This window comes from Ursus americanus, chromosome 3 (genome assembly GCF_024610735.1).
Source record: "Ursus americanus isolate L20-20 chromosome 3, mUrsAme1.1.p, whole genome shotgun sequence".
Lineage (NCBI taxonomy): Eukaryota > Metazoa > Chordata > Mammalia > Carnivora > Ursidae > Ursus > Ursus americanus.
The window spans coordinates 74001298-74027985 of record NC_142129.1 but is presented as its reverse complement, the minus strand read 5'-3'; the positions used below and the strand labels follow the sequence as shown (position 1 = coordinate 74027985).

At 37.8% G+C, this 26688-nt stretch overlaps 1 protein-coding gene across 10 annotated transcripts in view; it reads right to left on the bottom strand.

Moving 5' to 3' along the window:
- ELAPOR2 (endosome-lysosome associated apoptosis and autophagy regulator family member 2) overlaps positions 1-26688 on the bottom strand; it is a 251496-nt gene that overhangs the window by 33489 nt on the left and 191319 nt on the right. For 8 of the 10 annotated variants that reach the window (XM_087861112.1, XM_087861118.1, XM_087861114.1 and 5 more), the window contains 10 exons: positions 26536-26641; positions 25466-25618; positions 24755-24843; positions 14865-15045; positions 13280-13408; positions 6732-6822; positions 5954-6056; positions 2681-2818; positions 1008-1271; positions 104-277 (listed from right to left, as the gene is read on the bottom strand). In XM_087861112.1, the coding sequence (XP_087717238.1) occupies positions 104-277; positions 1008-1271; positions 2681-2818; positions 5954-6056; positions 6732-6822; positions 13280-13408; positions 14865-15045; positions 24755-24843; positions 25466-25618; positions 26536-26641 (1428 nt within the window). The remainder of the gene's footprint in view (positions 1-103; positions 278-1007; positions 1272-2680; positions 2819-5953; positions 6057-6731; positions 6823-13279; positions 13409-14864; positions 15046-24754; positions 24844-25465; positions 25619-26535; positions 26642-26688) is intronic. The other 2 variants (XM_045793360.2, XM_087861119.1) reach the window with 2 other exon arrangements.

Genomic DNA, 26688 nt, shown 5'->3' with positions numbered 1-26688 from the left:
TGTTAGTTTCCGTAGAAGTTTTTATTGGGCCATCCACACAGAAAATATCAACTCGATCAGAGCTAAACTACAGCTCCATCTCACTCTGACAGCCAGCACTCACCTCATGTCCGCATAAACTAATATTGAAGAAGTGGAAGTATTTGGTTCCTTTGGAAGTAAAGCTGGGTCCATTCATTAACGAGCCCACGCTGCTGAGGTTGCTGAAGTCATAATGCAAACTCTGATTCTCTTTTTCATGGTGGAAAAAGCAGTCACTATAGCAAACTGAGTGGTCCTTTGATTAAAGGTTAAGAAATTAAAAAAAATATATATATATATATATGTATGTAGGAAAAAAGGAAATATTAGCTGCTATGAAAAGTGTTTCAAAAAAACTTCTATGTTTAAAAACTCTTTTCGTAATTTTGTCTTAGTTAGAATTTTATCACATGAATATAGAGAATTTCCAAACAATAAGTAGATTTTTCCAAGGCAGAGTTCAGAAAAATCAGCATTGTTTAAAGTAAGAGCAAAGTTATTCTAAGACCAGTTTCTTGTAGAAAGGTATTTTAATAAATAGCCAAAAGTCCCTGTTACGCCGGTTTCAACAGACAATAAAACTACTTTCTCCTTCACCCATAAAATAGCATCAACCTTTGCCCTTAAAATATTCTAAGACATACTTGCTGGCCTCCATATATTCCTATGGCCAACCTACAGAAGTAGTTTACTCACTCTACCTTAACAGAATACACAAAAATCAATTTTAATATTTTCAGAAAGCATTTTTATTTGGGTGCTTTTCTTAATATGTTATGCCCCCAGGAGCTAAAACTTTCATGGCACATAATATGTGTTCAAGTGCTTAATAAATGTAAGAAGAGAGAAAGCAAGAACAAGAATGAAAAGGCCATATTTCTAAATAGAACTACTTCGTAGTTCCCAGACAAGCATTAAGGGGATCTTGTGAGTGTTCCTGTTACAGTGTGCTTTCCTGGGGATAACCGAAACACACACTCACTTACCTGAGTGCTTCTACTCCCAGGCCCACATGGAATACAAGCCTCCTTGCCATAGACCTGATGTATGGACAGGTAGGTGTCAGGGGGACATTCCTTGCACTGGTTGGTTTCTTTCTCAATGTAGTGGCCTGGGGGGCAGGGGACACACGATGAGCCCGACTGTTCAGAACCGAGGGCACAGGCACGGCATGAGGACGCCACCCCATCAACTGCATTAGTGGCAGTGATAGAATAAATCTTCACCATGTCATTGATGAACCGTCTATTCTAAAAAGAGAGCAGAAAGTAATGACTTCTGCCTTGGGGCTTAATTGTACAACCAGATTGTTTTGTGTTGCTATCACCAAAATAAGCAGAGTGTTCCAGCCTAACAGTTTATAATCAATAGCGGATTAATATTATTTCTTCTTGGTTCTTTAAAAAAAAATCTTAAATATTAACACTAGGAGCTAATTTCCATAGTAATGGAGTTCCAAGAGGTTAGCCGCAATCACTGCAAGATCTGTCATAGTTGGTACAAACTCAGGCATAAATAGAGGCTTTACATGTGGAAAAACTGGTATAGGATGTTTGCAGTGTAACAAGTGGTAGACTTCGATGAGGGGTTAGTCTTCAAAGATTAGGACACTGGTCCTCACCAAACACTAACTGTCATGCCATCGCACCACCCCTTTGGGCCTTTTTCTCTCTCTCCAATACTTTCTCTGACCTCTGTACGGATTTCTAGTGAAGGGATGCATAGCAGAGGCAAATCTCTGGGTCTAACTATACTTTTCTTTCTTGTAACACTGGATCAATTAAGATCCAGTTCTCACCAGGCAGTGGGCACCACTTTATCAGTAGAGAACAGAGCTACCCTAGACTACTTGATGTTTTTTGTCTGGGGTAAAGACAACAGGAAGACGAGGAAGCATTCCACAGCATGTTCATGCCCCATGTGATGGTAACCCGAACACTCATCAAGAACAATTAGAGTCAAGTAATATCTAGGAATGGGTTCCCCAGTGAAAGCCCAAAGAGAAAAGAGAAAATGTTCTGCATTTGTCACCACAGCTTTAAGTGGTTTATCTTGTTTTCACCTTGGGAAGGTCATATCTATAGAGATCCGCAAAAGTAACAATCCTGCTACTATTGAAACATACAACGGAACTTACTTAGGGGGGGATTAAGGTCTACTCTAGCAGGGGCAGTAAAGGAAAATAAGTAATTCTGTGCGTAAACCCAATTGTGTGTATATACACACTCTCCAGGCTATAAAAGGCGATATCAGTACAATGAAATAATAAACCAACACCAGTTGATGGCTCCAGGACAAATGTCAGATCATTCAGAAAAAGAGGAAGACAGTCACCAGCCTTCTCAAAGTCTTAGAAAGTTTTAAAAATATGTTTTTAAGTAACTACAAAATCAGATTTTCTTTAAGTTTTCAGCAAAAATATCTGTTTAGTGTAGAACAACCCAAAGATACACTGTGTTATTCAATTTCATACATTCTTGCTCTCAAAAAATACATATACCATTTTTATGCAAATCCACTCCATAACCAAATGATTGATCCCACATCAATAAAAAAACTAAGTCTTTTCCTCCAAGAGATTTGAGTGATCATTTTGTAAAATTTCCATTGAGAGCACCATCTTTGTATTTAAAAAAAAAAAAAAGTGTTTGGAACTTACATCTTGACCCTGATTGGTTCTCTGGAATGCCCATGTAAACGTAAATGTTGCGTTCTTGAATATGATGTGGGTATAAGCTTGCTTTTCTTTGGTTCCACCCCATGATTCCACCACATTGGTACTTTTTCTATTAATATCCTAATATATAGTAGAAAAATATTTTAAAAAAGCACAAACTAAGGATTAATATACATGTGTATACATTACAAATATGTGTCATTACAATAACCCCTGTAGGGTCAGTGAATATTTATCTGCAGAACACGTCACCCTAGAACTCTCAAAACCTCCCTTCAAGTCTACACAAGCACTCACAAGCTTAGTATTTACAATTTTCAACCACATTGTCAATATAACCTGAAAGAAGTCTGAAAGTAGAGTACATTTAAGGGTGTGTGTGCATGTGTCTGTGTGCATGTGACTCTAGCTTAGGAAATACACTTCAGGGGCACCTGGGTGGCTCAGTGGGTTAGCGTTTGCCTTCGGCTCAGGTCATGATCCCAGGGTCCTGGGATCGAGACCCGCATTGGGTTCCCTGCCCTGTGGGGACCCTGCTTCTCTCTGCCTTCCGCTCCCCTTGCTTGTGTTCTCTCTCTCTGTCAAATAAATAAATAAAATCTTTAAAAAAATTAAAAAAAGGAAATACACTTCAAAGGGAAAACATAATTCCTCCAACTTCTCAGAGTAAACTTGTAGGCTCCTCACAGAATAGCAAGGTTTTCCATGTTTGCCTTTTTCCTTGAGAAATTCTGATAGGCAGCTCTTGCACAGGAATTCTAAGTTCCCCCTGATTTACAATTGCAACTTCCAGGCTTTTCTAAGTGCATATTAACCAGAATCTTATTTTAAGTCCAAAGAATCTTCTTCTGCTTAAACTTGAATTCCAAAAGAATTTGTGTAATATTTTATTTCTGATTTCCTTAGCTAAATTCAATATTTAGAATATTCTACATATGTGTGACATTCTAACCAATATGCTGTCATTAACATGATTAGAAAACAAATACAGTAAGTCAACCAAATAACATAATACACATCTAATTAATTTGAAGTGAAAACCAAAGCTAGCCTTGAATTTTCTAATTAGTGGTCCCTACAGAAACCCTAATAGATGACCTAGAAATTTGGATGAGCTTCTGTTACATAATCTGGGAGGTTGACAATATGGTGGCATAAGCTCAAGATATGTCTGTTTCTTTCTATGATATAAACATAGGAGTCAAACATTATAAAGTAATCAAATATGCTGTGAAGAGATGTGTCTTGAGTTCACACTACAGACAGGAAGAACAGAATGTGTTTGTCATACATTACAGAATTCCCCACGTTACCAAATGACCAAACCACCATACATGCCACTTCTTAAAAGCAGCTCAGAATACACAGACAGTGCTCTGTTGGACATCATCTTTCTAGATATTTATTCCAATAATAGAATTTATTATCACAAATAATGCCATCTTACCTTGATAAAACACTGCATGGTTTTGAAAGCATTTCTATACACTACTTAATTGACAATACAAAAAATCCTGTGAGAAAACCAAATCAAACAGAGAGGAAAGAAAACTAACAGATTCTGCTATGAGCTAAAAACTCTAAGATTGATTTACGAAAATAAATAGCTGTGATCCCTTTCCTCAGGAGTGCTTGGTCAAGTGAGAGAGACAAAAACATCAATACAATCACATAATGAAAATAGAGTTTTCTCGAAGAGTTTTTGGAGCACGCTGGAGAGAGCGGCTAATTTTATTTAAAGGATTAAGAGAAAGCTTCCCAGAAGAGGTGAAGTTTGAGCAGCTCTTGAATTATGAGTGGGAGTTCACTAGACAAGAGAGCAAAAGGAAGAAAACCATTCTAGCTTAGAGTGCCAAGGCATGAGAACTGAAGTACAGGGTATTCCTCTATTGAATTCACGGTGTCTAAAGAGGTGTGAGTAGTAACAGTGGACTTGGTAAACAGAAGCTGGGCAAAGAGAACAAAAAGCCACGCTGATGTCATACTAAGAAATTTTAAGCATATTCAGAGCCTATTGGTTTTGAAACCTTAGTTGATATTAGAACCACCCCTGTGGCTGTCTAAAATACAGATATCTGGGCCCTATCACCAGAGCTTCTCATTAAGACTAGGATGGGGCTGAGAAATCTATATTTCTAACAAATTCCCAGGTGATGCTGGTCCAGGGACCACACTTCAAAAGCCACTGCCATAGGCAGTGACCAACCAGCAAGGGAAAGGAGGCATATTTGTCGTGGAGGTCTCCACTACCGTTTTTATGCTTATAAAGATAATTTTCACAACAGCATATATGAGAGAATGCGGAGAAAAAGGATATAGATGGCTATTGAGAAATAATGGGAGTCTGGACCTCAGCAAGGACACTGAGTATGAAAAAAAACTAACAGATTAAAGAAATAGGGAGGCAGACCTGGGAATTGAAGAGTTATTGGTTATTTGTTTGTATTAAATGGATGTGTTGAAGATTATTCATGATCTTCTTTTACTATGACAAAGTCCTTCCCCCCCCCCCGCAGAAGAAAATAGTCTGCCTTCCTTGAAGGTAGTAGTAATCACAAATAAATATTTAAATCTTTATCTAACTTACATATCACAGAGCAAACTGTTAACAGACTGCTAACTAGCTACTAAAAGTCTATTAGGGAAAAAGCAAAAACTGTGTCTATGAAGTCACTACTTAAAGTATTAAAGTCTTAGCCAACAACTTTCTAATACCCACACAAGGTCTTAATAAATTTTGTATTGCTACTTTTCTCAAGCTAAGAGTTGAAATGTATAAGGCATCTAGAAAAAATTGGGCAAAATTATGACATGCACATAGTAAAGTCCTTTGTCAACAATTATTAAACAGTGAAGAGTTTCCTTCTTCCTAATGCCCTACACCCCTATTATTTTCTACCCTCACTTATTAATACAGGGTTTTCCTTCCTGCTGCTTTGAGCTACAGAATGGTTATTAGAGGAGAATTTTCATTGTGCTGGTGGCATATCTCTATGAAGGAGTTTTTACCAGATTAATATTCCCTCACTTCCGTCAGTCACATGAGCCCCCTTGTTCAGTCCTCCCCATAAGGAACACAAGCTTGCTTTGTGGGCTGTATTGCACATTAGTGACTTCTTTTGATATTTTTAAATTTTTGCAAGGACCTAAGAATGGGAAGAAAAATGGGATTCTTATCCCAACTTGCATGAATGGACACTTGAAAGAAAATGCTAAGCTTAGAAACCCACCTTTGAAAGCCCCTCTTTCACTTACCACCATGAAATACAGAACACAGTCAGCTGAACAGAGGGTCTCAAAGACAAATGTTATTCTTCCCAGTTCAGAACCCATGGCTCCAGTCATAGATGTTGGTGGTCTATTTGACAGATTAAAATTACAATATTTATAGTATATTCTAAATACAGTATGGCACAAAACTAAGTTACTTTTTCTATTAAGCTGAAAGTCACACTCCTCTCTTCCCCTAACCAATGGTTCCCCACAATGACAACTTCTTCCTTACTCCATCCCTGCGTGCCCAGACCATCCCAGTAAGGAGTCTACAAAACAATGGTAATATGCTTGAATCTCCTGGTGTAAATATCACCATCCATCCTAAGGCAAGAAAAATATATCTATTGGGAAACTTCAACATGGGGAACTAAAGCAAAAGGGATTTAAACAGTTATACTACTTTACAGATAAAACTGAGACAAAAATAAATTTATAAACCAGAAGATATTCTTGAAAACAACATCTTGGACAAAGATTTCTTCATTAAGCATCCAATAATCACGGTTGTTGTAACATTTGGATAGAATTATTGTTTAAAACTTTCAGCTTCATCTAAATATACAACTAATAGTTACAGCTTCTCAACCACCAATTCTACAGATATTCTTAAATGTAATACATTATCGTACAACAGCTTATTTGCTAAGTCCATCACAACGTAAGTATATTTTATGAAGGCAGTCCTACTTCATCTATTTCTATAGGGAAACAGGCATGAGGATTCTTACAGAAAGGAATCAGAATTGGTTTTCCTTACTTAAATCCTGGGATATGCAAGTTTAAGATCAGGTAATCATTATCCGAACCTCCAGCCCCACTCTGGATATGATCTCCAGCCACCTCCCAACCTGGAAATGAGATAAGGCATCTTTATCAGTAAAAATCCCATTACTGATTTCCAACAACCTTTTTAAATAAAGTAAAAAAAAAGAAAAAAGGAAAAAAAGACTATTAGTGTTTATGTTCAAAGTTAGAAATACTCCATGTTGATCTTTTACTTAGATGATTTGTCCATTGCAGTTGGGCGGGGGGTGTTGAAGTCCCCTGCTATTATTGTATTATTATCCATGTTTAATATTGTTATTAATTGGTTTATATAATTGGCTGTTCCCAAGTTAGGAGCATAAATATTTACAATTGTTGTATCTTCTTGTTGGATAGACCCTTTAAGTATGATATAGTGTCCCTCTTCATCCCTTACTACAGTCTTTGGTTTAAAATCTAATTTGTATGATATGAGGATTGCCACCCCAGCTTTCCTTTGATGTCCATTAGCATGATAAATGTTTCTCCACCCCCTCAATTTCAATCTGGAAGTGTCTTTAGGTCTAAAATGAGTCTCTTACAGATAGCATATGGATAGGCCTTGCTTTTTTATCCAATCTGATACCCTGTGTCTTTTGATTGGGGCATTTTGCCCATTTCCATTCAGAGTAACTATTGAAATATATGAATTTAGTGCCATTGAATTATCTGCAAAATCCCGATTTCTGTAGGTTGTCTCTGTTTCTTTCTGGTTATGTTACTCTTGAGCTCTCTCTTCACTTACAGGATCCCCTTTAATATTTCTTGCAGGGCTGGATTAGTCATCACAAATTCTTTTACTTTCTGTTTGCCTTGGGGCTCTCTACCTCTCTTTCCATTCTGAATGACAGCATTGCTGGTCTACCAGGTCTCTGTGGATAGGTCTGCTGCCAGTCTAATGCTTCTACCCCTGTAGGTTAGGGACTACTCTTGACGTGCTTTCAGGATTTTCTCTTTAACTCTGAAATTTACAAGTTTCACTATTATACGTTGGGGTGTTGGTCTATTTTTATTGATTTGGGAGGGGGTTCTCTCTACCTCCTGGACTTGAATGACTGTTTCCTTCCCCAGATTAACGAAGTTCTCAGCTATGATTTGCTCAAATATACCTTCTGTCCCTCTTTTTCTTCTTCCTCTGGGACTCCAATAATTCTAATATTGTTTCACTTTATGTTATCGCTGATTTCTCAAAGCCTCCCCTCATGGTCCATTAGCTGTTTTTTTCTCTTTTCCTCAGCTTCCTTCTTTCCATCATCTTGTCTTCTATGTCACTGGCAACTTCTTCTCCCTCATTTACCCTAGCTCTTAGATCGTCCATTTTAGACTGCATCTCAGTTAAAGCATTTTTAATTTCAGCCTGATAAGATTTTATTTCTGCACTAAGAGATTCTCTAGTGTCTTTTGTACTTTTTTCAAGTCCAGCTAGTAACTTTATAATCATTATTCTGAACTCCAGCTCTGACATTTTACTTATATCTCTATCGATTAGATCTGTGGCAGAGTTTTCCCCTGGTTCTTTCTTTTGGGGTGAATTCCTCCTTCTAGTCATTTTGCCCAGAAAAAATGGATGAGGGAGAGAACAAAATGAAAAATATCAACTATGACCCAAGCAAAATACACACTAGACAAATCTGAAGAGGTCAAAAACCAAAAAAGAAAAGGAAAAAAAAGGGGGGGGGAGGAGAGGATATAATCTCCCAGGTGGACAAAACAGGATGATCCACTTGGTCGTAGGTGTATTTTGGTTTGTTTGTTAGAAGACACTAAATCCCAAAATTGTAAAGAAAACAAAACTTTTATATATACAAAAATAAAATTGAATACAGTGAAAGGAAGCCAAAAATGAAGAATATATCTATAAAATGTAAATGTAAAAATCAAAGTTAAAAAAAGACTTAAAAACAAAGAGTTGATTAAATAAGAAACTAGTTGAAAAGGAAAAAAAGAAAAGGAAAAATTGAAACTGGAAGATAAAGAATCATAAGAAAAAAACTCTCTAATTCTATATAATATTTTCCCCTAGCACTGGAGTTCTGCAGTTCTGTGTGCTCCCTAAATTTAGTATTCACCTGATGTTCCAGCTGGTTTTCTGGGAAAGGGGCCTGTTGCACTGATTCTCAGGTGCCTTTGCCTGGGCAAAGTTGTACCACCCCTTGCCAGGGGGCCAGGCTTGGTGTAAGCTGCTTTGGATTGCTCTATGTGGCTTCTGTTCCCTGAAGGCTATCCACCCCGCTTTAATGGATGAAAATAAAAAGGGCAGCACCCCAACCTCCAGCCCTCGAGCTAGACTGCTGCAGTACACACCTGCGCCAATCCTCCCCATGAGAGGGTGGAGGACCCCACACGGAGAGCAGTTGCCCAATCCTATGGCACCCTTGCTGTCCCTCCCAGGGGAAGGAGGAAGGTCGCCATGTTTCTGCCCTTTGCAGGGTCCCCACGCTTCCATGTTTTGAGGTTTATGGCAAACAGAGTTGAGAGCCCACTCCCAGGCTTGCTGACCACAGCTGATTTCCCCACTTCAATGCTTGGGAATTCTGTTAGCTCAGGCACCCCCATTCTTTCTGTGACCCCAGGGGATCCTTAGACCACACTGTCCCACCTAGGACTCTGCCCGGCTTCACCACCTGAGAAACCTTTCAGGCAGGGACATCTCTCCCCGGAGCAGAATTCTAGAAGTTCCAATTTTGCGTTCTGGGGCTATATCACTTTCTGAGAGCCAGCTTTCAGAGGCTTCTCTCTCCCGTGGTTTATCTTCTGATATATCACCTCAGATTCATGTCTCTGCTCCTCCTGCTTTGCAAAAAGTGGTCGCTTTTCTATTTGTAGAATTCCAGCAAATTTTCTCTTACATCTCAGGTTGAATTCATAGGTGTTCAGAATGATTTGACAGATATCTAGCTAAATTCAAGGGACCAGATGAAACGAGATCCCCTACCCTTCTGCCATCTTGTCTCCTTTCCCTCCAAAGTTAGAAACCCTCCAAAAGAATTCCCTATGTCTACATTGCAGTTGCAAATTGCATGCAGAGGCAAACTCCTAATATCAATAAAGACATTCCATATGATTCCTCAGGAAGAATCAAGTAATGCCTATTTTTGCATAGAAGCTATTTAATGGGAAAACTAATAGCATTTTTCTCTATTAGGCTTTTTTTTTTTTTTTTAACTAAAACTGATGGTCTTTATCCATTCTAACAAACTGAGATGGAAAATCTTAGTCTTCAGGTAACCAATGGAAACTAGAAATTTCAAATTACTTAATGAAGAAGATTTGGGGTCCAGAGTTCTTTCTTATAGTTTGCTGTACTGTTGTTCCCTAATTTACAACTCCTGTTCTGCATTCACTCACTTATTCACTCAAGTGGCATTCACTGAGTACCAAGAACCATGATATGTACTAGGGTTAGAAAGACAAGACTGGGTCTCACCTCACTGAGGAGTCAGTGTCATATAATAGAGAGAAGCATATCCTAACAACTGGCAAGAGAATGGGGAGACAGGGCTGCACACAGAAGGTGATAGGAGATCTGTTCTCTGTACAGAAATAATCAATGTACCATAGGCTGAAATGGTCACATTAAATGAGGAAAGGAGAAGCATCCCCCATGTACCATTACTTATTTTTCAGAAATCATATTTATATTTATTATACATTTTGAAACTACAGAAAAATTTAAAGATGAAAACTATACTTACTTTTAATCTTATTACCCAGAATAAAACCACTGCTAATATTTTGAGGAGTCTCTTTTCATTATCTTTGGATGCACATATTTTTACATCTTTGAGATCTTATTGTTGACAACATTTAGTGTCATGGCTTTATATGTTAACATTATTGCATATGCAATTTTATGCATAAATAATTCAACATATTCATGATTGAATTAATAGTTTATCATGTAGATGGATATAATTAATATCCATAATTTACCAAATCACACTATTGGACTTACCTCCTTTGACCACATATCCAATTTAACCATTTGGGTTGTTTTTATCTTTTAGGTAGTATAAATGACGCTCTAACAATAAACCTACTTTTGTTAAAGGTTTTCTGTATGTTTTTCAGAAAAAAATCCCAGTGAAAGAATTACTAGGTAAAATAGATATATTTTTAAACCAGTGTTTTGTGCTGTTATGATGATTTGGAAAGCAATGTGAGTCAAGGAGGAATATTTATTAAATAAGGCAAAACTAAATGAAAAAAAATTAAGCAATTCATATTTCCCTGAAACTTCCCACTTCCAAGAGACAGCCTCTTAACATTTAAATGTATTTCTTTTCAATCTTTTTCTGGTACACACTTTAACATACCTTAAATTTTAATGTATACTTTATTTTCTGATTTTTTTCATTTAGCACTGTCTTCTGCTTTTTCTCATTACTATTAAAAATATTTTCCCATTAAAAACCCTTACTACATCTAATTTTAATGATTTAACACTGTGTTTGCATGCTTACATCATAATTTTATTTAATCATACCCTGTTGTTGAAAATTTAGCTTGTTTTCTCCTAATTAACACCAAAGTTAATATATTTTTCAATAATTCCTTTCTTTACACCTTTACATTGTTTCCCTGGTATAAATTCCCAGAAATGGAATAAACAGGTTAGAGAAGAGGAACATTCAAAATTCTTGAAACACTGTCAAATTGTTTTCCATATGACTGCCATTTTTAATGCTTGCATAACATTTCTTCTATTATTACAGCATAACTTTCATAAACATAAGCTTTTTTTGGGTTTTTAGGCTATTTCAATTTCTGTTATTACAGATAATGCTCAGTGAACATCTTCATGCATAAACAGTAACTTGTCTCCAACTATGGGTAACTTTTAGGCAAACGTCCAATACATGAAGATTTACTTCTCTGTGTCTGTTCTGCAATTCAGACTGAGAAGACATGAATCTCCAAGTACTCCAAGACACACAGTCAAGCTGGCCAAAGCACATCCACTTGAACCCCATGACTGGGTGATCCCCTTATGACATACGCTGTTTCCTGGGCCTCTCGCTTTGGCCCCCATTCTTGTCAGTGTTATTCCTCTCAAAGCTGGATACTGAACTGTCCAGGCACAAAAATATACATCACCTTTTATCTTCATTTTTGTATTGTATTTTTCACCTTACTAGTTGCTATTCTAATATCACATACTAACACTGCAGGGATGTCTATTTTTCAAATTAATAATTGAACATTTCTGAAAATTATCAAAAATGTAAATTTTAGCCTCTAAGTAAATGAAGGAGCAAGCAGCTACCATTGAATATTGTCGTGAGAGTTAGACCAAGTTCTCTAAAAGATCAAATAAAAGTTCCAGATAATCTTTACTAGTAAGTGAATACACACACACACACACACACACACACACACACACACACACCGATGCTTTCATTCGATTCCCTGGCCTTCCCAGTCTTATTTTTCCTCCATAGGTCTTAACTTCTTCAACTTATAATTCAATCATGGATCTTTTAGGAACGTAGACCCTCATGGTCAAGTAGAAACTACTGCATTTTCTCTTCTCCCTTAGGATAATTTCCTAGAAGTGGGATTATTGGTCAAAAAAGAGAATATTTCAAAATGTTTAATATGTATTAAGGCTTTGTCTTTCCCTCTCTCACTCATATGTTTAACCAACATTATTCAAGGACCTACTATTTTTCACTCTTTGTTTTCAGGTGTTTACCTCACTTCCTACATCCCAAGTATATTTATTTCAGATAGGTACTGATTTAAAACAGGGGCAATTTAAAAGAATTATTTAAAACAACAAAATATAATATGGAGAAAATTTAACTCATAAAAATTGCTAATGAGATGATCAAAGTAAAAGAATGCATTTTGGTATAAGACGCTAGTATTTGTAACACCTACTCCTAGCATCAAGTTTAAAAATACACACATAGATACTGTCACTCATTCAACCAGCAAATATTGCAGAACAACGAAGTGCTAGCCTCTCTCGAGTCTTAAAATATTAGAACAAATAAAATGCAGCCACAATCTTATAGAACTCTGTCACATTTTCAAATTTTCAATAAGTGGGGTTTATATATATTTTGTACACACAGTCACAGATTTCATAGGGAAGGGGAGTTAGAGATGATTTCACCTCTCAACACAGCTCAGCCCTGAGCCAGACTCAACCTATCCCAGCAGAAATGCTGTCATCCTACTCTTCAAAATGGCAAGTGACATAGATTTCATTACATCCCTTGGTGATCTACTCTGGTATTTATAACCACAAATGGTGATCCTCAATATCTACCTCAAAGCTAACTCCAAAAAAATGCAAAATAGTTTATATTGTTACAGAAAAGTCAGCTGGCTCTGACACCACATTTACTATTTCCATGTGAGGGCTGGAAGGCAGACACATAGCCAACAGATAGGAATGAAGTCCCTCATACCCATTTTTGGTATGATTTTAGAGAGGTGGGTCCAAGAATCTCTATGACCCAAAGACATCCCGGGGGCCGATTCTGAACTCACCATTCATTCCATCACACTTTGAATTCCCAACATTAAAGCAGGAAGTTTTCATGTTGCCAGGAAGGACATTCCACCATTTATATTCAAACCCAAGCGCAGGCTCCATTCCTGCTGGACATGGCCTACATTCTATGAGAGACAAGTGAAATAAACAATTACAGTTAAACTGCATCTGGACATATGCCTCTGTTCGAAGTAGCACTAAACCTTAATTAGCAGAGAGGGAAGCGAGAAGGAGAGATAGTGGAGCACCAATTCCTTAAGAATTAATACATTTTCTAAAACAATCTGGAAAGAAAAATATTTCTGGATATAGTTTACTAATATACACTTGACTAATATGAAAAAGGAAAAGGATCAATATAAATTTTTTAAATTATTTTTCCTTCATTTCTGAGAGTAACAGCTAACATCAAATCACCCTCCACAAGAAAGTTAATCTGAAACTCATTCTCTTATATGTGATCTTAGAATCAGTTCCCTCCACCTCATGAACGAGGAAATATTTCAGCCTTCCTATTGGCTATTAAACTTAACAGAGTATTATAACATTTAATTATGGACTCATTACTTGAAATTCAAAATACTGGCTATGTTGAAAAATGATACTGGGAGTTGAAAGTCAGGTTCATAAATAAACCTGATTTAAATTAATATCTGCAACAATGAAATGGAAGGGTCTTTTCCAACCATTTCTGAATTTACCCAACACACTTCGCATTAATCATGTCATTAGAGAAAAATGTTCACTGAGCAAACACTTCTTGATACCAAAGTACTTTAGGACATATTTTTACATAACCTGCTCATTGATAATGAGCTAGATACCATTACCCACAATTTTACGGACAAGAAAATTGAGGTTCAAAAGGTTTAAGTAACTTGGATAAATCACACTAACGGTCGCCTGCAGGATGTCAATTCAAAACCAAGTCAATCAGACTCTTGAGCCTTTCTCATGCTATCTATCAAAGACTCTGGGTAGTAAGCAGATTGCATGGCTATATTCAAGTCAGATGACTTCAGCTGAAATGCATTGTAATTTTTGTTTACCAAAATTAAAACAAACTCTGCATCACTTTCTGTATTATTTGATAAGCACTAAAATTTTCTTAACTGTACACACCAAAACAATTAAGAGACTATCTCCACTGCCATATGATCAAAACGAGTAATTTTTGCTATTGCTATATCACAAAATGTGATTCATTATTCCAAAGCTGAATTAGAAGAGGCTACATTTTACACCTGCATTAATATATGTGTACACACTCATTGGAAAAGGAGTATCTATCCTTGACACTTAATATGGTGGGATTCTTTTTTATCAACATTCAAAGGCAGAGTGAGTCATCCCATGACGAGAATATTACACATATTACACAAAATACTGATAAAAGGCTATCCTCGTGGTAGGTTAAAGAAGCCACTGCCACCTCACAATTCACTACAATATTTCTCAACTCTTCTTCAGTTTCTGTGAATAAGTATGTTTTTATAAAGAAGTCTTCCATAAAAACAATGAAGAACAAGGTCACAATAATCCAGCAAGATTATTTTGCTAAAGGTCCAATTGGCATCCTACCCTTTGTTCCATCTGAAAATGTTCCAGGAGGGCAGGGATGGCAAGATGATGATCCATTGTTATAAAATCCAGGGTTGCAAGGTGGACAATCCTTCTTCTCTCCAGAAGGGGGCAACCTAATAGCATCTGTGAGATCCTCCCGGCAGATTTTAGGCTCTATCCACTTGTACATAATTTGCGTCTGGGGGCGTGGGGAGAAAAAGCTTGCAGGTCATATAAGATGTTTTATTTGCTTTAAATTTCCAGTAATAAAAGCATTAAACAGAAAGCCTAGGAAAAGTCAAATAGTGAAATAGAAGGGCCGGGAGAAAAGAATCTAAACCATTAGTAACAAAATAAGATAAAACGGAAAAAAAAAAAAAACTTTGGTTGGGAGATGGCCGTTACTTCATGTTTTTACTACGAGCTACAGGTGGGCCTTACCGCATCCATACAGCACGTTCATCATTACGGAATTCCACTTTAAAATACAGATACATGATTATAATCCTTACTCCTGTAGCCACTCATTCACTTTATTCCATAATGACAGATGCTTCTATGCAGAGACTACCTTTTCCATTTGGAGACCTTCACTACTCTATTCCTTTCTCTCACCCTGAGCACCTATCACCATATCTAGCACAATATGATTACAAAAAAAAAAAAAAAAAAGTGTACATTTTTAAAAAGACTATGTCTAGCTTCTCATTTCAATCCTGCATTTCACAAACACATGTGGTTCCTCTCTGAATCTTTCCCAGTACCCTGATGTCAGACTACAGCCACAGCTAAAATATTTCTAATCCTACGACCTGTTGCACGTGCTTCTAACATCAGAATTAAGACGACCTCTACTTTCAAAGACAGAAGTCTTTTAAACTTTATCTTTTCATTCTCTTTCACACATACACACAACACGAAATACACAAGATAACTATAACTCAGCCAAAACCAGAAAGTTGCGATTATAAATTACTCTCATTGTGAAACCAGAAAAATTAAATGGTTTAGCCATTTCACAAACAAAACCAATATGCTCAGTAAAAATAAGGTATTTTAAATGCAAAGGGAAAAATAATTTCATAATTATAGTTTTTAAAAAGAGACTCTGTTTCCTTCACTAGACATATAATCCAATAAAAGAATGCCTTCTCCTTTAAAAAAAACTTCTGCAATAATAAGTCTAATACTGAAGCTGGAGAAACAAAACTAAAGGCAATTCTCTATAGCTATTTTCAGTTAATAGAAAATTATATGTAGCACACCCTTTAGACCACTCAATTTTATTCTCAAGTATTCTCTTATGGAAGAGCAAATTACCTTATCTGAAGAAGGATGCTTAAGGAAATGGTTTAAAAGGTAGGTGTCTCAACAGAATTATAAATAACCGATTTTTCCTTTTATAACTCTCGTTCTGCTTCATTTTATGGCCTACATGATGATACAGTTCAGCCAGCTACTGCACCCATCTGCCTCGCTCTTTCCATCTGTAAAATGATGCTGAAGCTTCCTCGATGGTTAAAAAAAAGAAACTAGATCCTGTATCCATAAGGGGTTCTCAATTCTCCTGAAAAAGGGTGTATAAAATTCAGCGAATCTAAGCAAATGAAACATCATTACATCTGGGAGATTGTCTTTTTAAAAATCTAGCGTAGCAAGAATAGAAAACAAATTTCCAACCCAATGAATTCACAAATTTGCTGATTTATTTTGACATGGATTAAAATCGCACTGCGATAGGTGTGAGCTATTGCATTGTTGAAAAGAGGCAGTTCCCGCGTGGGGGTGGGGGTGGTGCTGAGGCTGAGTGCTCCCACTTATCCTGGGGGCACCTTGTACTCCTCCCCACCACTGTGGGAGGTCAGTACTATAATCCTCCAGTTTATAAATGCGGAAGCTATGGGTAAGAGCTGTTGAACAACTTGCCCAAGAACTAGACACAGCTAGTAAACAGTGACGTAACACTGGTCAAGAAGGGTCAGTTCGGTTAGGGTAAAAATAGTAAAAGAAGGAAATATATTTTTCACAAGTCAGCTGACCATATGATTCTCAATCCAAGCACAGTAAATGTTTAAAAATTAGAAGATGTGCACCACCTTTAAACATTTAAACAGTGAAAAGCCAAATTTCAAATGCTCTACAGTAAAAGTTTTTGTTTACGAAGCCTCTTGCTTCACATGGCAGATTGAGTCTATGCCTCTCTTTCTAAGGAGGACAGATGCTTTCAAGTGGAGCTGGCTGGGGAAAGATAATAATCAATATAAATGATACTTAGCACCAGATGGCTCACAGTGCAGGTGAAAAACCCACAATCAACTCATTCTTTGGCAAGTTGAGATAAAATTATGAAAAATTTTATGAAACCAAAACACCCTAATAGAACAAACCTCATCAGATTGCCAGGAAGATTAGAGAAGACCTATAGTGTCTGCGTATTTATATTAAATGTGAATATAATAAAATGTTTTAAAGAAACACATGGAGGTACCAATTCTCATGTCAAAATAAAATTCAGGACTGGGAAGACTAAAATTTAGACAAATTTTGAGACTGCATTTGTCCATGTTGCCAGCTTTCTTCCTTCAAATGCCCCTGTTCAGAAGCACCAAGGCTTTGCAGACTGGCTGGATTCATCAGAGCTAAATTACACGTGATTTGTAAGTCTACCTACCGCCAACCCGACTTAATTGCCTTGTGCTCTATGATGTTCTGACTTGTATGCTCCCAACCAGGTGGGCTATTGCTTGTCTTCCTGCCTTTTCCAATCCTTGATCTTTTCCGGAAAGTAGCCAGGCACTGGGCCCTCATCATTTGTCTGACATGCCCACACCATTCTGTCAAATTGTGTCCACCCCCTCCTTCAAAGCCATGCTCAACATCTAATGTGCTCTAAGTATGTCCTCAGCTCAGCCATCTACATATCAGCATCCACTTGGATTCCTTTTCTATGAAGGTTCTACTGTTTTCTCTTTTCCTTTGTGGTTCCCTCCTTGTCCCCTTTCTAAATGCATCAAACCTTGGGCCCTCTTCTTTATGTGGAAGACACCAGGGGGACTGAACATTGCCCTGGACGTTGTAGTCAGGGCTTTAGGCAAGAAATGTTCTAACGTTAGATTGGGGTATAAGATACTGAAAACACTGAAGTGAGCCTTTAAATGGCTACAATGTCTAATATGACAATTCAATCTCAATAAAGTTGTTTTTAAAAAATAATTTAAAGACTATCATGAAATTTTATTTTCTACGAATTTAGAACTCCCTAATCACTGAGAAATGCCATGGTCTTTCTCCATCACCCTAATTCAGAAACACAGTCTCCAATATATTTGACTTACTTAAACCATATAGGAAGAAAGGGGGTTCTAAAGGCCGTATCCCTTTATACCCTACTTTTTAATATCCCCTACATCTTACCCTTGCTATGTAATTCACAAGTACTGCGTAAGAAACATCGAGCATTTGGAATAACTTGTAATAGTGAAGTTCATTAAAGGGCAAAGAAGGTACTAGACAAATTCCATCAATTTCCTTGCCTCGGGGATGACTAAGTTGCACAGTCAAATGTCCCCTCTCAAGGCCTCCTTCTAAAACCTCCTGCCCTGCCAGGCACCCTTCTAGCCTTGGCTGCAAGTTTGCTCTTTGACAAAACATGCTGTTCCAGAAGTGGGCAGCTCTGCTTGTTCATCATTACGTACCAATGGAATTTACCTTCTGTAAGTTCACCCAAACTCTGCCTTATGGAATAATACAGAAAAGTCTGTTTCTCCTTTTCTACGATTTCCTTTCAACTTAGTATTTAGGAAGTTCTTATTAAGTACCTACTGTGTATAGAAGAAAGCACTGTGGGAATTTAAATATTAATAAGACAAATTGCTCTGAAGGAGGTTCCAGTCTAATAGTGATAAGACAGGGTCACAAAGTGCTGGAATATAAAAAAAGAAAATATGTGAAGAGGATGCAAAAGCACTGGATCTGGAAGCAGACACGATTAAGGTTAGAATTCCAGTCTTAAGACTTAATTGCTGTGGCTAGTTATAACTTTCCAGAAATTACTTAGCCTCATTAAGCCTCAGATCTCTCATCTACAAACTGGGTATAATAATGTCTAAATTGCATAGCTGTTAAAAAAAAAAAAAAAGAATCAGGGGCGCCTGGGTGGCACAGCGGTTAAGCATCTGTCTTCGGCTCAGGGCGTGATCCCTGCGTTATGGGATCGAGCCCCACATCAGGCTCCTCCGCTATGAGCCTGCTTCTTCCTCTCCCGCTCCCCCTGCTTGTGTTCCCTCTCTCGCTGGCTGTCTCTATCTCTGTGAAATAAGTAAATAAAATCTTAAAAAAAAAAAAAAGAATCAGAGGCCATGTTCGAATGCACATGCACACACACAGTGAGTGCACACACAATACGTAAGTGACGGATGCTTCTGTTGTTAATACCATCACTACTATTACCATAATTATTGTCACCATCGTCATTTCCAAGAGAAACACGAAGTGTCATGGATATTCAAAGGGAACAGATTAAATCTCTTTGGGACAAATAGAACATGTCAGAAAAATGATCCAAATTCCTCCATCCCATGGTGTCTTTCCTCCAACCTGAAAAAATATTACCAGCAACTTCAACCATATTTCATATCAAATAGTTTAATATCTTGGCCCCTCTTCTCGAGATTCTGCCTGGTTTGTCAAAATTTTCTCAAGCCCTCTGCCAAGGACAGAACACAACTCTCTAAATGTGTTAATGATTCACTCACTAATTTCTCATTCATTTATTCATTCAAAAGATGCTTCATTATCTTCTGTTCCAGGTACTCTACTAGGATGAGAGATTTTTTTTCTTTTTAAGTGAGTAAAAATTTGTTTCTGTCTATAGGAAGCTGAGAGTCTGGCGAAGGAAAACAGTCATCTTTACAAGAACTGTATTTGCAATAGTGATCTGATACCAAAACACTAGCAAACCTTCTATGACCCTCTGAAACTATCAGGAGAGGGGTGCAAAAAATTTTATGGGACTTCCCAGTATATCAAGACAACCTTGGCAGATCTATTCATGTTATTTAAGAGTAGATGAGTTCTGTGAACCCGCACAGAATCACTCTCTTTTTATTGTGGTAACCGACCCCATCTTTTTCTCTTTAGGAACTGATTTGTGTGACACTGAAAGTAACAGGGAGATATAAAATCCAGCCGCCCAGCCACAGGGCTTAGCCCAGGGAAAGCAACTCTCTGACCAGAGTATCCCATGCTATTAGAAGGATGGTTGGGCTCATGATTCAAGCAGGGCCAATCAAAGTCTTTTCTGAAACTTCGGTCGGCACCTCTGTGAGCAAGAGCCATGAGGAGGATAGTGGCTTGGGTGGAGACACCACCAGGCATCTGGTACCACAGGAAAGAGCGTGCCTGTGAAGGAAATCAAAATGAACCAAGCATATCAGTAAGAACAAGAAAAAAAAATGTCTTGATAAAACTATTTGCTCTCTGTTGACTTCCCAGTCACATGAGTCAAGAGACTCCTGCCCTTGCTTCCACCAACCCCAAGTCTGGAAAGTACTTTTTAATCTCTTTAAAAGAATTAATTATCCCCAAGTGTGGGAGCAAAACTGACACCTTGCTTTGCAACCATTAGAAAGAAAGGTGTATCACATCCCACAGTCAGGTAGGGGAGGAAACTACTTTTTACCCTGAGATAAAAGACAGGAAAAAAAAAAAAAGTTACTAGCTCTATCTACTTCTAATACCCTAAATAAATTAAAGCTTAAGCCTTGTCTATATGTGGCTGACTCCCTAACAAAACCCCTTATCCCTCTAACTTCTGTAGGCAGATCTGAGACAAACTTTGTGAATGATAAACAAATGAGCGACTTGTTTTTCAGCCATGAACCCACTTAATTGAAAATTAAGTATCCTTTGTATTTTTGGGAGGTTTTTTCCCCTTTAAATATCTGTTGCATTTTTTATTTGGTAAGCCAGGCTCTAAAGCTCGGATTCTCTTCAAAATATTTTTGGCAAGTTTTGGCAAGTTAATGTTTTCTCTTTTCTAAATACTTCTATATCTGAGACTCTGACACAAATAAATGTTGACTTTGCTAATTTGAGTTCAATGTGCTCGCACACTGGGATCCAAATTTTACTTCTGTCATTCTCCCCAGCTTTATTGCTCTACAATTTAACATACTTATTCCCAGTATCCTCAAGCAAGTTGAGGATTTTTAAATCAAATGTTGAAAATAAGTCACATGTACTCATATTCTTCTTGGTATGACTTAGGATATGTATAATTACATTGTTAAATTTATATTCCTATAGCAAATACATGATACAAACTACACTACTAGTTAGTATCAACTACACTCTTAGTTGATATATTCATTTATTAAGTCAAACTTTTTACATATAGCTCCTCAATTAGCCATATATCCTCTTAACCATATCATTTAGTCCACAATTCTCTTATCTTAGCCATATGGAGATCATGAAAAGCTCTGTCAAATATGGTGCTAACATTATAAGATGACTTCTCTCGATGACTACCTGGTCATTAGCAAGGTCAAGACTTTTTTTTAAAAGAGTTTATTTATTTATTTGACAAGAGAGAGAGCACAAGCAGGGGGAGTGGCAGGCAGAGGGAGAGAGGGAGAAGCAGGCTCCCTGCTGAGCAAGGAACCCAATGCGGAGCTTGATCCCAGGACCCTGGGATCATGACCTGAGCCAAAGGCAGATGCTTAACTGACTGAGCAACCCAGGTGTCCCAAGGTCAAGATTTTTTGAGCTCAAATGTCAAGCACTGAATCTGTGCATGTGCTTGTATGCAGTCATATGAGTGTATCTCAATATATGTAAAAAGTGGGCTCTAAACAACATTTTGAAAACAAAACATACACAAAAATTCCAAGTAAACTCGCCACTATGAAACCTCCCTACTCCAGCATGAGCCTATGTCATTAGATGCAGCTAATGCAACCCCCTTCCCACACCCCCCATTCCAGTCACACTCATACTCCATTAGTTCTTCAGATACGTCCTGCTCCCTCCCACATCGGATCTTCACCATTCTGTTCCTCTTCCATGCTTTGGCCAAGATTTCATACAGTTCTAAAGCTTGCCCGGGCTGGGTCATATCCCCATAAAACTCAGACTTCTCTGCTCTAGCACTAATCACAGTTGGAAATAATTTTTTTTTTTTGCTTTTGACAGACCATCTCTTCCTCTGAAATCCAGATCAGTCGCTCTCAAACTGCTGAGATCCTAGACCAGCAGAATCAGAATTAACCTGGGAACTTCTGAGCAATATAAATTCTCAGGTCCCGCCCGAGATCTACTGAAACAGAAAATCGGGGGCACGAACCTCCAGGTGTGTCTGCTGCAAATAGAAAAATTCGCAACCAGTGCTCTACGCTCCAAGAAGACAACAGTTGCCTTCTTCTTCTGCCTCTCCTTGGTTCTGCCTTCATCACCCAATTCTCTGTAACATAACCAGTGCTCAGGAAAGAGTCACTGAATCAATGAATGAGTCAGCAGAAATGCTGCACTTTTCATGGTATGACTGAGAGTCTCTCAATCAGGATTAGAATGGTTTCAGTTACTAATTAAAACACTTCTGAAAATGTTCCCTATAGGAGGGAAGCAATCAAATAACTGAGCTTCGAAATAAACACAGAAACTTGTAACAGTCCTGTGTCACATAAATGCTTATGTTCAAAGTCTGTCCAACTCAACAGTTGCTTCCCTCGAGGATGCTCTCCAAGCAAGGGGAAAATAAGATCAAAGAGAGTATGACAGGACAAAGGGAGCCACAGTCATTGAACGACCTGAAAACATCACTAAGCCACCAGCAAACCACCAGGCTGTGCCAAGCAAGAATAAAATATCTTTTTAAAAGAGAAAACTGGAACAAATGAAAATGTTGAAACAAATGATAATAGGAAAAATTAAAACTCACATCTATAATCTACATTTCTCTACTATATCAGTTAAGTAAGCTTCTATTGGATTTTGTTTACTTCTGAAGCTACACACATTTATCTTGAAGTAAGTCTTAAATCACTTTTTAAAGAATCGCTGAGTTTATGGGGCGTAAGCACATTGTGTTCTATACTGAGAATGTGCTCAGAGTTCACCCAGACTCAACAGAAAAAGGTAATTTGTGTGTACACGTGGACACAACATGTCTGTGAGGGCATGCGTGTGCACGGATGCGTGTGGGTGCCTGTGTGCATTCTGTACATTCTACATTAAATATATGGTTTTACTTCCTTTAGGCCAAGGTCAACTAAATTTTATCACAATATTCAGTGACATAATAAACTACTTACTGACATAATAAAAATACGACTTTTGAATATTTTCATCATAGCAAAGACAAGAACCCTTTGTGTATTAGATGTCATTCATTTAAGCTTCAGTAATGCTGAATTAGTGATTACTACATAGAATAAAACAAATTCAACTTGCCTTACTCATTAATAAGACAAGTTTAACTAAAAAGGTTTAGGTAAAGAAACATTATTTCAAATGACTTTCAACTCACCTTAGTGGCTTTCTGCACGTATTTTCTAAATGAAAATAACCCTTCCTTGGCCACTATTATGGGACCATTGAGATCTAATTTCATAACTCCTTCTAATTTAAGGGCTGTTTGAGTTACTGTTCTTATTAAAAATACTACATATACTTCTAATTATTAAAATTTTCCACTAATTTAAACTGTCCTTCCCCTGAATGATTCTCAGTAAGGGCTCTCCTGCAAATACGAAAATAACCTTGGTCTCAAGTACTCAAAAGTCAATTCCTAAAAAAAATTTAAGGACTAAAGATAAGATTAATGATCACACAAATATAAAAAGTACAGATTAGAAGAATACAAAATTAAGAAAAGAAAAGCAATACTGACATGTATGTATATTCTCCAAACTAGGTCAAGAAATGAAATGCCATGATTTGAAAGATGTAAGCACAAGGAGAGAAAGCTGCATTGTAGCCACTGTTTTGTTGTTGTTTTTTTTTTAGAGATTTTATGTATTCATTTGAGAGAGAGAGACAGACAGAAAGAGTGTGATCGAGAGGGGCAGGAAGAGAGCAGGAGAGAATCTGAAGCCAACTGTGCTGAGCACAGGGCCGGATGCTCGGGGCTCAATCCCACAACCGTGAGGTCAGGACCTGAGCCGAAACCAAGAGTCCGATGCTTCATCGACTGAGCCACCCAGGCACCGTGGCAGCCACTCTAATCTCAGTTTCTCCTACTGATATACGCTACTTGCAGACTAACGTAATACTGAAAACGCCACATCACCTGTGGGGTTCACGTGTGCATTTTCCCTCTGGCAAAGTACCATCTGTACGGTAATTACTTTGCATTTTCCAAACACAATTACACAGTAATCTGCCAGAACTGAATTTGCCTATGACTGCACGGCTCTTATTGATACACCGACTGAGGAACCAAATAATTAAAGAGAAGTTACAGGATATTTCCATCCTGTGAGTCACGGTACGCATTTTAAGGCTGTGCTCCTCCTGATCCTATTACTTTGGGAAAAAATTAACTGTTAAAAATAGCAGTCATTTATGGAGCACTCGCTATGTGCCAGACGCTATGCGGGGAACCTCACACTCGACATGTCTTGCATTCTCGGAGCAGCCTTGTGAAGTGAGAAGTGATATTAGCCCCATTTTACAGATGAAAAAACTTAGAGGCAATAACTGGCCCATGGCACTAGTAAGTAATAGAGTAAAATCGAAGCCGGGACAGCAGGATTGAGAGTCTACATTCTTAAATTTCCTCTGTCCTACTTACAAACATGTGTTATAAATCAACTCAGTTAAGTCCCTCAGGAACAAATCGGAGTCTGCTCAAATTGGGAAGAGGCTTGGATTAGTACGGAGTGCAGTCGACTGGACACAGCCTGTACCTTTCCTTCTTCATCACACGGAGTATGGATCTGGAAATAGTCTTTTGTGGTACAGGGAGGTCGCGCCAAACACTCGCTGGATCCTTCCTCTGCAACATAAAAACACATTTCAGAAATGAGTCATTTACGTTGTGACTCTCAAAAAAGGCAAAAAATCAAAACAAACAAAAAAATCCAGACAACTAAAAATTTAAAATAACCTTACCAGACGAATTCAGGAAGAACTAGCTAGGCCTAAGGAAAGTAAAGGCCTGCATTTTTATTTACCCTAGATCAATGAATGTTTCCATGATACACAAGAAACACATCATAATTTTTCCAATAAGACATTAGATTTCTTCCGTTATCACTGAACACTGTAAATTTGCAACAAATGAAAATTTTCCAAGTACACCTCTACACCAACGAATCATGTAAAATTACAGTATGATTTTTTTTAGATTAGTATAAATATATCCAAAGCACAGGGAGAAATATATCCCTGTGGGGTGTGGAACAGAAAAAGTGACAAATGGAAAAGTCATGCACAAAGGGGTAAGAAGAAATCGTATTTTATCCATTCAGTACTGATTGCCCTCAGCACTTGGTTTCTGGTACACTCTTCCCACCACATTGGATGTGTGACTTCTGGCTTATGACTATACACTCTCAACAAACATAAATTTAGAGAGAGAAGAACAAAGAGCATAAACTGGCAAAGCCTAGTCCTACCCGAAAACTGGGAGTGCTCTTCACACTTTATGCATTCTTTGGCTCCTTTCTCAGAGTAGGTGTTTCTGGGACAGACTTGGCAGTTGAACGAACCTGGTTTGTTGCTGAATGTGCCTGGCTTGCACGGGAAACATTCGGACGTGTATGCCACCCCTGTGTGGTAATGAAAAACAGAGCATGGGAGGGAGGACCCACCAGCAACAAGCACATCAGCACTTTCTTCCTGCCTCTATCAGAAGTGAGAGAAATAGGAGTAGTCAGCCAGGATCTTTATCCCATTCATTCAACACCAAGGAAGTATTTACTGTGTGCAAAAAACTGGGATAGATACTGAATTAAACATCCTAAGGAGAGCAAACACCTAAACGAGAGGTTGAGATTTGACAGAGGTATACTCGATTATAAACTGAGTTGGCAGAAGACAACTCCACTCAGACCTGACAGACCCTAGTAAGAATGGCCTTTCCTTCTGGCTTGTAATTCCAGCCTTTGCCAGCAGATGTCCCTGTAACTAATGAGTTAGTGTCACAGGAACCAGTACAGAACGTAGTAAAATATAAGCCATTAATAAAAGAGAATCACTGGTTTAATTAAAAGTATCCCTAATTGAGAACGAACCATGCCAGGGTTTATTGGCTGCTCTCCTGGACCAGAAAATTCCTGGCTGGTTCAGAGAGGCAAAAGAGGTTTAAGAGACAAGCAGAGAAGTTTATTTTATTGTTATTTCTATGAATTTAATAGTGGCCCCGGGCGGACTCAATGCCTGGCACAATAGACGTTTCTTGAATGAAGAATAGCTTCTTATTAACAAGGATCCTTTTTTATTTTATGTAGAGACACCGAAAATTGTTATCATGCTTATTTTTTTCACACAGATTAAACTACTTTAGTTTAAGGGTACAAAAAATGCCAGTCAACTTGCCAAAAATAAACCCAGGATCCTAGATACGTATGATGCCTAACATATTAATTCCTGCCCCATAAACCCCTGAGCCATCCAAACCAACAATTTAATCAATATTTTAACTAACTCTAATATGTGACTACTAAAAAAAATTGGTGTGGAATACCTTCAATTGTGATATTTTTTACCAAAACTGGCTTGATTGCCTTAGAACCCATAAGGATGCCAGTGGTTCTCCAGTACAATATGTTGGTGCCTGATTTCAGCATCACCTGTGAAGAGAAACACAAGGCACCTGCGTCAGAGAAACCATGCTACT